At 25.8% G+C, this 15,797-nt stretch overlaps 1 protein-coding gene across 1 annotated transcript; it reads right to left on the reverse strand.

Moving 5' to 3' along the window:
- Nucleotides 1-5,936: 5,936 nt before the first annotated feature.
- Nucleotides 5,937-14,667, reverse strand: LOC135931391 (ankyrin repeat and BTB/POZ domain-containing protein 1-like). The gene is made up of 12 exons (XM_065468463.1): nucleotides 14,581-14,667; nucleotides 14,475-14,537; nucleotides 14,379-14,434; nucleotides 14,187-14,331; nucleotides 13,840-14,110; nucleotides 13,742-13,787; nucleotides 13,027-13,161; nucleotides 12,816-12,970; nucleotides 10,789-10,857; nucleotides 10,415-10,594; nucleotides 9,345-9,545; nucleotides 5,937-6,273 (listed from the first exon to the last, which is right to left on the reverse strand). The coding sequence occupies exons 1-12, from the start codon at nucleotides 14,634-14,636 to the stop codon at nucleotides 6,067-6,069; spliced, it is 1,584 nt and encodes a 527-aa protein (XP_065324535.1). The 5' UTR covers nucleotides 14,637-14,667; the 3' UTR covers nucleotides 5,937-6,066.
- Nucleotides 14,668-15,797: the final 1,130 nt, after the last annotated feature.

Below are 15,797 nucleotides of genomic sequence, written 5' to 3' on the forward strand. Positions count from 1 at the left end.
TGGCAATTTAGTTTATTAATAAATAAATTCCCTTAATTTATTTTTTTAGTGATTATTATTTTACTTTATGATTTTCAAATTGAAATGGCACAAAATTTAAAAAATGTTTAAAAATTTTCTGTTTTCATAATCTAAGTTTCTGCTCAAAACCAACGGAAAATCTTGTAATAAAAATTAGAAAAAAAAGAGCTTTGCTTTAATTTATGACATCTTCTTCTACTAGATCATTTTTATAAAGGCGATTAAAAATTTGTAATGAAATATGTAATATATTTATATTCTTGTTAAACCAATATAAGTAAACTCCATTTTTTGTTCCATTTCAATTGGAAATATATAACCTTACATGTAGCCAAATGGACCAAATGTAACGGATATAGAACAATATTAAATCACTGAAAAGTTATAAGGGATATAAAATATTTTAAGATATATACCTAGATAATTATTTTTTATTCATATTAATTTAATTTAAATGTTTTGAAGTGATGTGCGAATAGGATAAAAAAATATCTAATATCTCAGGTCAGAGGCATGAATAACGTTAAATCAGTATCGATAAATCTTTCACTATAACTAAAAGTTCCAATTAAAATATGTCCAAGCTGGTTAGATTTAAATTCATTTGTTAAGAATCTTCATTTTAATACCAGTAATTTCTGACAAGTTTCACATATTTTTAATGAATAGTTTTTAGGTTGGGGTGATCTAATATCCCAAGATTAAATAAATATTATTGATTTTTGTAATAAAAATCTTCTATAAAATTGTTATTCGCAATTTCGCTATTTTATTTTGACATCTTTTAAAAAAAAAATATAAAATAAATATATAAATCATGAAAATTTATATATTTGAAAATGTGAAATAAATATAGAAATTTAAGTGAGATATAATAGATATTATATTGGGGATGAAATTTGTTCCGCCCAATCACTCACATTATTTTTTTCTTACCTTACCAATTATCAGAGTTGTTAAAGTAGCGCGCTATCTTTTTTGGTAGCTATAGCTAATAGCCGCTACTTTTTTTTAAATTATTTAATTTTTTAGCGCGCTACTTCGCTATTTTTAAAAAATATAATGAATGTAAGTATAAACATGAAAATTTAAATATATTATCATAATTAATTATAATTTTTATAATTTATTATTTAATTTTGAAATTTAAATATATTTTCAATTTTTAATTTATATTTTCAATCTGTGTTAATAATCTAAAATGGCATCGCCCATGGATATCCAAATCCTTGAAAGTGATTCAGACATGGAAGATTCAATGGAAGAAAATGTACTTAATAGCTCTAATAACGATTTCCCATTACCTAGATTTGAAAAATTTTTTAAAATAAATATTAAAACAAAATCTGGATTCAAATTCCTGTGCTTAAAATGTAAAAAAAATATATCATCAAATCAATCGAGTAGCTATAACCTGAAGAAACACCTAAAGGTAAATTGTTATTTTTACATTATAATATTATTTATTTTATTAGACTGTTCACGCCAATTGCTATAAGGAAATAGAGAAACATATAAAAAATTTTGGTATAAGAGAATCTTCATTCAAAAAGACAAATACTATCCAAACCAAATTAACTGATAATAAACATGCCATTATTTCACAAAAATTGGCTGATAAAGTAATTGTTGATTTTATTATCACAGTTCAGCCATTGTCCTTGGTTGATAATCCATCATTACTATGATGATTAAAACTTTATCCCCTGGCACAACAGTTTTATGTCGCCAGACACTTATGAATAAAATAGCCGACAACTTCAAAGTGATGAAAGATGCTCTAATAGTAGAGTTATCAGATATATTTTATGTATGTACACCGGCAGATAGTTGGACACATAACAGAAGGTAAAAACTTATTTATATTTATAAATTGATCTGATTAAATATTTTTAGAGTTTCCTTGCCCTCAAGTGCTAGTGTCGAGAGATTATTTAGTAAAGCAAAGCTTAAACTTTCTGATCGTCGCTCTAGACATGTGGATGATAATATTGAAATGATATTATTATTAAAATGCAACAAATTAAAATAAATATTTATTTATATTGCTTATTTTTTTATAATCTAAACTAACTATATTTTTATATTTATAAATGTTGATTTTTATATATTATTTATTATACATTTACATTATAAGCAAAAAAAAAATTAAAAAAAAATTTGTTTCATTTGTTTCTAAAATTTTTTTATAAAAAGTAGCTTGCTACTTTTTTTGAAAAATAGCGAAAGCGGTAGCGCACTACTTATTTTGACAAATAGCTATAACGGTAGCGCGCTACTTTTAAAAATAGCGTTTAACAACTCTGCCAATTATTGGGTTAATTATTAGTTTATCTTTGAGGATAAAAATTTTTTTATCAAAAAGTTATGAATAGAAAAAAAAATAGTTTATGTTCACTATGGCCCATAGCAAAAATACAACTAATATGGATAAATTAGAAGGAATGAAAGAAAGTTGTACATTTTTACCAAAATTGAAGAGTATCAGTGTGGTTCAATGTAAACTGCGTAATTTTTAAAGTAATTTGAAATATAAAAATAATATATCGCAACAGCCGCTATTTTAATATAATTTACTTATTTTATGTTTGATCTTTGTATTGACAGGTTATTTTAGCATAATCATTTTTAGTTTGTATCTGGCTATACTTTTGAATAAGCAAGGAATTATGGTTGCGATACTATTTTTAACGTTATTGGTTCCTTTATATTTTTTTATTATATTTCTTTAAATCATTTATTTTACTTTTTATAGTTGAGTCCTCCGGAATTGTAAAGGCTGGTGATATTACTGACATTAAGAAATAATTATTGGTAAAAATTAATAAATAAAAGAACGAAATTATTAATGTGCATAATTATATCATATTTTTGAGTCCAATTATTTATTTATTTGAATTTTTCTGTTATATACTAGAAATATTATTAAATTAAAATGTTGTTTAATTATATATCTGACCAATAAATAGTAATATAAATTACATTACTAATTTTGAATATTCATATTTGCATATAGAAAAACCTTGCAAGTTTATTTTATATTATTCTAATTTTATTTTGTATATTTATATATATAACTTTTAAAAAAAATTATTATTAAAACATAAATATAAATCAATCATAATAAAGAAAACCTAGAAGAATATTTATTAAACAATGAAATAACAGTTGATCTTCTTAATAACTTACCTGATTATATTCTTCATATTTTTGATTTCTTGAATAATGATCAAATATTGAATTAAATAATGATGAATTCATAGGCACAATAAAAGGGTATTATGAATATAAATCATCTTTAGTTCAACCACATAACCATTAAAATATCATAATATTGACAATTTTCAGTCTAAATCTCATTATAAAAAGGTTATAAATTGTCATAATAGAAATAATCCAGATAATTATTATAAGAATAATCAAATTTATTTGTCGCGTTTTAATTTATATTTATATTAAAAATAATTTTAATCCATGAGGTTAAAATATGCAATAAAATTTTAAGCACATATCAATATATCGATTGATGAAATAAAAGGATAATCTTTAATCTTTAATAGCACGTTGGTTATAGACCTGTCCAAATGTGAGTGTACGTGAATTATATGGCCCATCCTTCATATAATTATGCCAATATTTTTACTCAAGGATACCAACAAACCTTGTAACCCATATGAAGTAAAAAAAAAGGGTGAGACTACACCCAAGCTATTTGTATATGTTAGTAATGAGTGTAGCGAAGGAAGAAAAAAATGTAAGAATAAAAAAAGGTCCTTCTTCCAAAAAATTATTTTTTATTTACTAAATTTTATTTGTAAAAATTAAATTGGGTATTATTATTTGGAGGTATTAAATAAATAAATAATAATAAAGAGAGAATTAAAAAAATGGTGGACTAGAGAAGATACATTATTTTAGTAAAAAAATTAGTAATAAAACAAAGTATATTAAATAAATAAATAATATTCAAAATTAGAAAAAAATTTTTATTGTTTATTTTTAAAAATTCAAATTTCTTATGAATTCAAATATATATTTTATAATAAAAGGATAAGAAAAAGTAATTATTCATTTTTTTCATAGTAACGAAAATTTGAGCGTGAGCTGCTATAAAAAAAAGTAACGTAAACGTCCTGAGGTATATATATTTATAGAGTAACGTAAAATGAAGAGAATTCAATTTTTTATAAAACTGGCTCTATTCATTCGTTTCCCTAACTTTCATATAAAAACCTTTCATATAAAAAATTGCGACTGAGAAATAATTGTGACATTTTTATGATTGGTTTTGATAATTGCGACTTTATGCCCATTGGATATAAAAAATTGAACGTTTATTTAAATTTTAAGTTTCAAACGGGATATTATAAATTCTCAATTCAAGTTTAATATTTTATAATAATATATTTTAATATCAACATATATATTATTTTAAGATGAACATAATTCAAATATGGAAGAACTTCCAATTATGACAGTTTCTGCAAATCTAATAAATTTAAGAGAAACAGGGGGTATATAATAATTATAATTTTATATTTACATAATATCATATTTAAAGGTTTGATTTCTTTTAAGTATTCTAGTCATAAAAAAATTATTCTGTGCCATAAAATGAATAAATATCGCAAGATAAAAAAAGAGGACACAATATTTATTTTAGGTGTTGTTCAAATAATTATAAATGCATATTATTATTAATTAATTTGTATTTAATATATTTAAGTTATTAAGCATAATCATATTTATTTATATCAATTATTGAGAATTTATATAGAATATATGGTTGATTAGTATAAATGTCGCAATTATTTTTATATGTAAAGTTTTTATATGAATGTTATCCCAACCCTATTCATTGCCTTATAGAGTTTTTAAGTTACATAATTAATTATATCCTCTAGGTGGCATAAGTAATCATTTTAGGCAAAATGGATAAATACATTTTATTGCCTTTAAAAGTATAAACCTTAAGATAATTTTTTTTATTCGGTTCTTTTGACATATAGCACTTTAATCAACCAAGAACCCCAAAAAAATAATTTAATTAAGATTTAAAATGTAAAAAATTTTTAAAAAAAATTTCTTATGGATTCAAATTATATTTTATAATAAAAGGATAAAAAAGTAATTATTCATTTTTTTCATAGTAACGACAATTTGAGCGTGAGCTGCTATAAAAAAAAGTAACGTAAACGTCGTGAGGTAAATATATTTATAGAGTAATGTAAAATGAAGAGAATTCAATTTTTTATAAATCTGGCTCTATTCATTGCCTTATAGAGTTTTTAAAGTTACATAATTAAATAAATTTATATCCTCTAGGCGTAAGTAATCATTTTAGGCAAAATGGATAAATACATATTATTGCCTTTAAAAGTATAAACCTTACGATAATTTTTTTATTCGGTTCTTTTGACATATAGCCCTTTAATCAACCAAGAATTAAAAAAAAATAATTTAATAAAGATTTAAAATGTAAAAAATTTTTAAAAAAAATTTGCATATGCCTAAAGTTGATTTATTTAGAAATTATAAACCTCTAATTAGTGTTGTTAAACGACTCGTTTTGAGCCGATTTTTAAAAACGGCTTATTCAATATTTTAACCAGAAAAATATTACGCAAGCCTGAAGATTTTGTTCATAGAAGGAACAGAGGTTTAGACATATATTATTAAAATCTCGAGGCTTAAGCAATATTTTTCTGGCTAAAATATTGAGTTAGTTAGCCGTTTTGAAAAATCGGCTCAAAACCCGTTTAACAACACTACCTCTAATATTATCTACTTTTTACAATATTTTTAAGAGTTATATAATTTGCAATCTTGATTTTTTAATAGAGAATTAGGTTCAAATTTACGTTTCAATTTCGAAATAAGAATAACTTTTATTAAGAAACACATTTTTTTTCACATTCAATTAATATACATAAATAAAATATTCTCGAATAGAACCCTCAGGCTATAAAGACCAGATCAAGTGATTGCGATCAAATAAAATTAAATAAATATGATAATTTGACTTAGAGAAATGAAGAAGATTAGTTAAGCATCTAGCCCTATTGATTCGAGTAAAGTATCTAGTATGCTTAATTTCTTGCGCGATGATTGCATTGCTTCAAAGGTTTGCACTTGATTCGTCAAGTAATATTTTACGTCGTCTACGATGGAAATCGTATCAGTTTCTTCCCTGTTTAACACTTGAGCTGCATCCTTTATAATAATTTCTTTAAACTCTGGTCTATCGATAATCTTGAAGGAAATTTTGTTCAAAATTTGATATTTTTTTTAAAAAAAAACAACTATTGTATATAAATATATAATTCTCAAGTACATTAAAATGGACAATATTATTGTTTAAAATATTATTTATATATCAACTAACCAGTGGCGTATCCAGGATTTTCTTATAGGGGGAAAATTTTTTTGGGGGCTTCGCCCCCAAACCCCTTTTACCTGGCCTTCGGCCGGGTCTTATTTAGCTATTCTATAAAATTATTGATAATTTAATAATAATTATATTTCTATTTTTAACTATTATTTACTAATTCGTGCTTATGGATAGGATGTTACAAGCCTCTTTTTTATTATTTCAAGTTAGGTATATTATATTTAATAAAGTTTTTTTAAATGTAAAGTCGAAATAAAGTGTAATGTCATTTTTTTTATAAAATTTGCTTTAAATACTAGCCTCAGCTTAAATTCTCATACAATATAAGTAGAATATAATTTTTTTATTGAAAATACTAATAGTAGTGTGTTTAAAATATTGACTAGAAAATAATTAAATTAACAAGTTTTTTTAACTTCTTATCAAATACAAGATTTTTAATTATTTCGTTTGTCGTTGGAACCAAATCTCTGTGTATATTTAACAGAGCTAACCCATTAAGCCGAGATTCAGTACTTAGTAAATATGTTTTCAACCTTCTCAAGTTGGAAATCCTTTCATTCGTACATGTTGTAATAGGCAAACATGCAAGAATATAAAACAACTTCGAAATATTAGGAAATTGAGCTAAGGTTTCTTTACACCGATTGAGTACATCAATAGCATGCTCAGGTAAAATAGCTAAACGTATAAATATTTATACCACAATTCGAATTCACTGATTAAATTTATTTCAGTATCAATTTCATAGGAAGATAATTTTTCTAAATATTTAATTATACCAATAGTGCCATTAGAAAATGAAGAAGGATCTTTGGGTAATAAAACTTGAAGATTGCTAAAGACTTGTTTTTTATCTAAAACCCGTACTTTTATTTGCAATAAAAAAGTATCTAAGAATGGGATGAAAATGGATATATTATAATTTTTTGTAAATTTCCACAAAGTAGTGAGCTAAAAATAATTTATTGATGCAACTAGCAGCAATGATAAACTCTAATTGATCAATTGAATTCAATAATGATATCGCTGCTGACGACACATTACTTTTTTTCATGCTCAGCCTTATTTATAAATTACCGTTTGATTTCAATCTCTTTGACTAAATATTTTTCCATTTTATTAATATTTTTGAATAATATGTTGGAAAATTGATATTCAAATATTTGTAAAATTTTGATTGGTGGGAGGGGGGGGGGGGGTGGGGGTAAAATTTTTATTAGCTTAAAATAATTGCGATGGGGGGGGGGAAATTTCCCCCTTTCCTTCCCCCCATTGGTTACGCGCCTGCAACTAACGGATATATTTTTTATATTTAACAATTCAGAATTTTTTTTTTACAACTAGTAATTACAACAATCGACATTCTATTTAAAAATATAAACTTAAACTTTTATGAATAAAATGATATTTTACAAGTTGAAATGATAATTTAAAATTTTATGTATATATCAACATCCTAACCCAATGATATTATTACTAACCTAAAATGTATACATTCATTAAAGTCTGTCATTGAAAGGCATTTAGTGAAATGTGAAAGGCATTGTCTTTCAAGTACTATTTATAAGAATATTTTAGAAAATATTTAGTATTTGTATTTTAAATACGAAATAATAAAAAGTATTGTTTATTGATTATGATCTCACGATTTTCAGGCGAATACAATATTTTATTTTATTTTTTTATTAAAATTTAATAACAAAGTGTAAATCCACATTTAACTAATATTAAATTTGTAACCCGAGTTATAACATCTTCCATTTTAAATTATATATTTTTTAAAATGAATATTACCGAAAGCAAGTTTTTTTTTTGAAGATGAAGAAGATATAGGCTATTATGTTTATAAGATATTTTTGCAAAAATTCTGTGAAAATGTCAACATCCTCTTGTAATTTGACAATTTTGGATGTAAGTTTTTTTCCAAAATATCATCAATCTATATTATAGTGATAGCTAAAATGTAATATCTGCTCATATATAAATAAAACCAAAATCAAATGGAGCGATTTCATCATACAGAAATTGATTATATGCTCTGTAAAACGGTGATATTAATATTTGCAATTATTACATAATTTATGTGATATAGTATTACTGCAACAATAAATAGATTATTTATAATGTTTATGTATTACTGCAGATATTCGATTAGAAAATGGTTAATAATAAAATAGGTATTCAAATTTTTAAAAAAAAATTGATAGTGTGTTGCTACTAAAAGTTTATATAAAATGTTTTCGTCAAAGAATTCGTATTTAAATACCTTTTTTTTGAAAATTTAGTATTTGTGTTTAAAATATTTTTTTGTATTTATGTTCGAATAAATTTTTCTGAAAATTTGCCCAACGCTGGGTCTACTACAGTTAATGACATTTACTACAACTTACTACAATATATATACACTTTTAGTAAATAAATGATCTGTCTAGGTGATATTAATGCCACTTAGAGGTCTATAATGGGAGGGTTTTTTTGAAATTTATTTAACTCGCTCTCCCGCTCACTAATAATTTTTATTTTTTTAAATTTACCCACCCGCCCATTTATCTATAAATTTTGCCAAATGTTTAAAAATTATTTTAATTGTTGGTTTGGCTCTTTATTTATTTATTCTAATGTTTTTTTTAAATTAAACATATATAATATGCAATATTATATAATAAAATCATTATTTTTAATAAATTGAAGTCTTGTCCTGCTAATTTAGCCGGAAAAATATCAAAAATTCTCCCGCCCACGCCTTCCCATTATTTAAAAATTTTTTTAACTCGCCCGCCACCAGCCCAAAGTTGAAAATATTTTCAAAAAACAACTACCACACAAAGTATGAGCGGGCCTAGGCGGGTAGGTGAAAGACACGCCAAATACAGACCTCTGATGTAATTGTTCTAACCAGCCATATAACAAAAGATAATTATTATATAACTTCCAACAAGTTTTGGGCTATATATCGAGCGCAAGCGTCTTCCAGGTTAGGCAAAACGTAGATTCGTGAAGCTAAAACAACGTTTAAAACGTTTTCGGAATCTAGGTTGTTGGCGATAATTAAAGAGGACGATTTTTTGAGCCCGGTTAACAAAAATTTATCGGCAGCTTGTAAAACGTCGAATACCAAGTCTGGCTGGATCTAAAAAAAGGGTCATTTAATGTAATTTCGAATAAAATAATACTTAATATACTATATAATTGTCATGGATGGATATTAGAGCCCTGTCCCAGGACCCTATTTTTTTTGCGGTTCCAAGTTTAGGTTCAATGATTTTAAACTAGACCTATCCATGCATATATTGTAAATATATGAAAGTGAGGGGAAAATTTTTTATATTATAATGGTAATTTATGGTTTTAAAAAAAAATTGATAATAATAATCTTCATGATTAAATGTTGGATAATAATCTAAGATTTATAATATTAATTACAGAGTTTTTATTACATTAAAAATTAAATGATTAATATTTATCAGAGACCTGAAGTCCCGGCCTTAAGCCCGGGTACATGTGCCGGTGCCGGGCCGTATATTTTAAAACCAAATATTTGAAATCGCCATTATTAGCTATAAAAATCAAAAATATTTTAAAAAAATCCGGGCCGGGTCGTACAAATGGTACCTCTGCAAGTCTCTGATATTTATCAAAGATCAGATCGGCCCGCAAAGATAATTGATAGGTTTCTTTCATATCGACTTGTAAAAATAATATTTTATGAAGGGAACCCAAATTTTTTAAAAAAAATGAAGGAATTCCGATATCGCATAAGTTGTCGTGATTGGCCCTTAAAAATATTTTTCGCAAAGTTTTCTGGTTCAAAATTTTTTTTAGCACATGTTGCATGAGGGTGCAGATTATCTGATATTTATAAATATTTGCGCGCGCACCAGAAAAGGTTTAGAAATTGTTGTTAAATTATATTTCTAAATGTCTTTCGACAAAAATTAAAGGTTTTTTTTTAAAATAAAAAAAGAAGATATTATTCGTATGACAAAATGAAATTAAAACTTCTGCCCTATCTTCGTAAACGTATCTAATCACGTGTTTAAACACGGAAGGTGTAACGTCTTTTAATTCGAACTCGGGAATGGTGGAACCATGATCTAGATCCTCGGAGGAATCAAGTATTTCGGAAAATGGATCTTTAATTAGAGCCCTAAAATATTCGCTTCTATTGACCATAAACACCTTTATAAAAAAACGTGTTCAATGATTTCTATTTAACGGTTATAAATTTCGAATCCTAAGGATGTCAAGGAATTTTAAAAAAAAACATTTAAATTGGATCCTATAAATTAGGATTACCCATGAATGTTTATTATACATAAATAATTATAAAAATGGAAACGAACTAAAAATGTGTATTTATAAATTGTTTAGACTTTATGACAGGCGAAGGTTTCATTGCCGGCGCGAAATTTAACGTCACAAAAGCTGCTTATCGACCTGTTCTAAAATTATATCGAAATAAAACAAAAAATTATATGAATTTTTGTTTTAAATGGTAGACAATTCGAGGTGTTAAATTGAGTATACTGGCGATTCGCCTATAGACATTTCGTCCTATAACTTTTCACCTAAGGTGTGCCAATAAGTAACTATTTCACCATTTTAAACAATGTGACATAAGTTATTCTATTTAGAAGGGTGTAATATCATATTGCCCCAATATGGAATGTCTACACTTGCTTAAAAGAAGTGGTGTAGTGAAAAATGTACTATCTGAACAAATGATACCTGATTCACACATTTTTTTTAAAAAAAATGATAAGGTAATAAATATTAGAATATCTTTTAGTACTCTTTGGGACTTATATTCAATGGCGCTTATTAGCACTCATGCACTTATAAATACTCATTAGCGCTTATTGGCACTCTTTGGTAATTATTGGCACTCGGCGCTTATTAGAACTCTTTGGCACTTATCAGCAATCTTTGAAGCCTATTAGCACTCATTGACGCTCTCAGGGGAAAAAGATATAGGCAAAATGTTCAATTATTAGCGCTCCTTAGGCGAAAAGTCTATAGGGGAAACGCACACCAACCGTTAAATTGAATTTAGCAATAAAAATATATCACTTCACCCTCCTTAAACCATGGTGACGACCAAGTAGAAAAAAGTAATAACATTGGCCTATTACTCCAATGTTAAAATGTAGTTCGTGATAGAAAAGATCAACGGTCGATTTCAGACTTATTTATGGACCGAATTAATTTTTCATAAAAAAAAACCGAACCGATAAAAAAATAAATCAGGTACAGGTTGAGTTTATAAAACGGGAACTCCTTTTTGTAATTCAGTTCGGCTCTTAAAGCAGTCTAAACAGGGCCGTTGTGCTTCTCTACTTCCAAGGATGACCAAGTTACAATTAAGCAAAAAGATAGCAGATGACTACTTAAAGTTATATCATATTCATGAGCGACAGATAGAATGGTTTGATAAACTGCTGAACAAAGTGAGAGATCCCTTGGGGGTACCAAAGCGGCTGATATAGAAATGACCCAAAATTTTGGAAACAAATCAGAACAAAGAAAAAATTGAGAGGACCGGATGATATTCCACTCCAGACATATTTTAAACGATATACATGAATTGTATCTAAATCCTAATACATTAGAAAAATGTCCAGCATTTGACAAATTCCAAAAAGAAATGCCATTTCCTCATATTTTGCGGACCTTCAGGTTGCTTTTTCCCGGTTTGTAGAGACAGGCTAAAGATTAATTTGCGTAAATAATTGTAATTTTGTTTAACAATAAATTTAGCTAGCAATTAATTCAGTTCTTTTTCTCGATGGCAGTAGTCATTAGACTGAATATTCTTTCTGACGATGTATTTGAGTGCGGAATTGAGAATATACAATTATTACTTTGATAGGAAATCCAATCTATTTTTCCCTAAGAATTCGTGTGATTTTTCTTTTGGATAATTTTATCTTGGTATAAAAATAAAAATGTGAATATTGCCTCAAAGAGAATCTAATTTATATTTGGTATCTATTATGTAACTGATGACAATTTTTTGAAATAGTAGATACAATGAATGTGATTGGTTGGATTATTAACAAATCATTGGTGTACCTATATAAATTACTTTTTGGCCAATACCAAAACCTACATTATTATTATAAATATAAGAACAGCCAGTTCAGGCATAGCAATAAATATAAATAAATATTTAAAAAATTTTTACATATTCTTTCTTCCCTATTGGTTTATGTATTTCAATTTGTAATATTTTAAAATCAATTTCATGGCTTAATGTTGACTAGGAAGATTTATTAATTATTTACAAGAATGGGAAAATCATGGCGAAATCATGAAATCTGGCAGCCATAATTGCATGGAGTAGAGAAAAGAACGCAATATATTGCATATTTAAGTAGTTATGTATTAAAAAAATTGTAACCCGATGTTGTTTAAAGCAATTAAGGGTCCCTAGATCCGATTTTAGCTTTTCGATTTCCGTTTCGCCCTCAATCGTGATAATTAAGTCACAATGCTGATATTTATTTTTGAGAGAATGACCTCTATTTCCAATCTTTTCATTCTTCCCATTATAGCCTAATGTATTATGTTTTCTATTATTTAAATATTTATGAATATTAAAAATTGATTACTCTTTAAGATATTCCTGGAACGAGAATTGTGTTGATATAACTTTTTGGTGAGTTGTTTCTCCAAGTGACTGAGATGCAAATATTTGGATAATTCTATCAATGAATCTATATCCTTGTAATTAAATTCTATCTGACCTTTATCATTAAATAATATATTATACAAGGAATCTAAAAAATATTCATTTTGTTGTTTTTTTGTTATCAATGTGAGCCCCCACCCCCATATATTAAAGCATGTTCGATTTTCCAGCCTTAAAACAGCAACTATCATTGTTATATCTTCAACTTTGAAAATAATATTATAACATTCCTTTATTAGGAGTAGGAGAATAATTGATTAAATTAAATGATAAAATCCTGATGTGGGAGAGGGTAAATATGTTGGCCTTGAAAACCCCTTTTTTCTTCCATAAAGGCACAGTATATTGAATTTCAGCAATGGAAAACTAGTTTTAATTCTTAATAACAAATTTCTAATTGAACAAATTAAGAAACTAAAATAAAAACTAGTCCTCCAGAAATTGGAGCATATTTTAGTGTCCAGGGTCTCAACAAGTAAAATAATTAGCCTATTCTTTAATAAAATTTAACAATAAAGCAAAGCAATTAATCTTAAAATCAAGAATCTTAATACATTACTAACTATTATTTTATTTGAACTGAAACAAATCTAATTATGCTGAAATTTATTAATTTATTATATTATAAAATTAACCTGTGTACAAATACTGGAGAATATAATGTAAAAAGGAACTATACATCTATATTTAAAATTGGAAGAATTACAACTTTATAAATTTAATTTTAGGTAACTTTGATTGGTAATTCGTAATATCGTGGTTTAATCATCCTTAAATTTAGATTTTGATCAATATTTTCATTATTATTTTCAATATGTTTATTCTTAGAAAATAAATTATAGAAATATTGAGATCTGGCAGCTAATATGGCTCTGTGGATTTTTATTCCAACATTTTCACATTTATCATTTGAAGGTGTCTTAGTTGTAAATGATTCTTTGTAATTATATTGTGGCTGAGCTATATATAATATGGCATCATAAAAATCATGACTTTCCCATATTCTTATTATATAGTATATAAATTTATAATTAAAAGAATATATTAATTTGTATAAAAAAATTTTGTATTAATATTCACTTTCTCAAAAATTCCTGATATGGATCCCTTTTGATTCTATAAGATGTAATAAATTTATAATTACGAAGCAGATCCCTGATTCTATCAGATAAAGCACCATATAAACATCTTTCTCCTTGAAAAGTGTCAACCTCACATTTAGCACCTTGAATACAAAATTATTTTAAAATATTTATATATAAGAAATGTCACCATTTTGAAGTAAGTATTTCACAATGTCTATATGTCCACATAAACATGCATAATACCTATAAAATCTATTACAAGTTATAGTATTATTAAATTTACAATGGTGTGCTGTCAAAACTATCTTTGATATTTAGATCGATCTCTTTATGTTCAACTAAATATCTAATATATTAAGTTAATAAATTAAAACTTGCAGGTTCCTTACTTAACTTTATCGAAATCTCCAATTTTACAGCTATTAAAAAATTTGTTTAAATCCATATCTTTTTATAAATCAGCTGCTTAATTAAAAAAAGAATTACTAATTACTAATTTTGGCATATGACTGTAACCTGTCTGACAGTTGCTGGCAATAAGTGATAATTTTTATATCATTAGAAAAAGAGAAAATATGGCATATTTTTTTTTACAGGATATATAATTTAAGTATTATTTTTTATCATTTTTAGAATATTCAAGCCGGCAGACTCGAGATACTGCGACCTCATAGGCAAATATTTCCTAGTTGACTCGTTTATATCGAGACTTCGTTGATGATCTTTGGTCCTTTTACCTTTTAATGGCATGTTCATATTAAACCTGATTTTATTATTTATATTTTTGGATAAAATGTCTAAAACGATAGGTTAAACACAATATCACAGTTAATTTTTATTAAAAAAAACTCATATAAAATGATAATCCCATATTTATTTTATGAATTGTACATAAAAAATTAAATCAATTGAACATATAAACATATTCATCCGCAATTGCGCAATAAAGTATATAATACACATATAAAATAATAATAATTGCACGTATAAAATTATTACTTATTGTACTATAAAATCCACACACAATTCATCATATTGCACCGAGTATAAGACTTATTGTACATATAACATCATGCCTATTGTAATATAGTTTTCATAAATTTTAAATAATGAATTCGCATTAACTCTTAACTTTGGCCTAAATAAACAAATATTCAAGTTCTATTTGCATCAACAAATTCCTCCTATTATTGCATCGCATATTAACCCTGAGCCTATATTTTTAATTTATTAATCCTTTACCAATATAGATTAATGTATGCAGTTGTTTGCAGATTTGGACGAAAAGTAACAAATAGCTACATTACATAATGTATCTCTCATTTTAAAAATATAATATAACCATTATATTTGTTTGTGTAAAGTTCCACTTGTTTTTCCTTACTTTAAAAAACATTTTAACTATTTTTTTAAAGAAAAATTATTTATTTTTAATATAAAAAGATATCTTTAAAAATATTAAACGTTAAAGGAATGTCTGATATTGATTAACATAAAACAAAGGAATCCAATAGAACTGTGAATAGGATTTCTTCAATTTCAAATCTTTTCATTGTGGAATTTAGAAAGATATCGTTTTTTTATTTTTAAAACAATGATAACCATT

Source organism: Gordionus sp. m RMFG-2023, chromosome 1, assembly GCF_954871325.1.
Source record: "Gordionus sp. m RMFG-2023 chromosome 1, tfGorSpeb1-WG-v2, whole genome shotgun sequence".
Taxonomy (NCBI): Eukaryota; Metazoa; Nematomorpha; class Gordioida; order Chordodea; family Parachordodidae; genus Gordionus; species Gordionus sp. m RMFG-2023.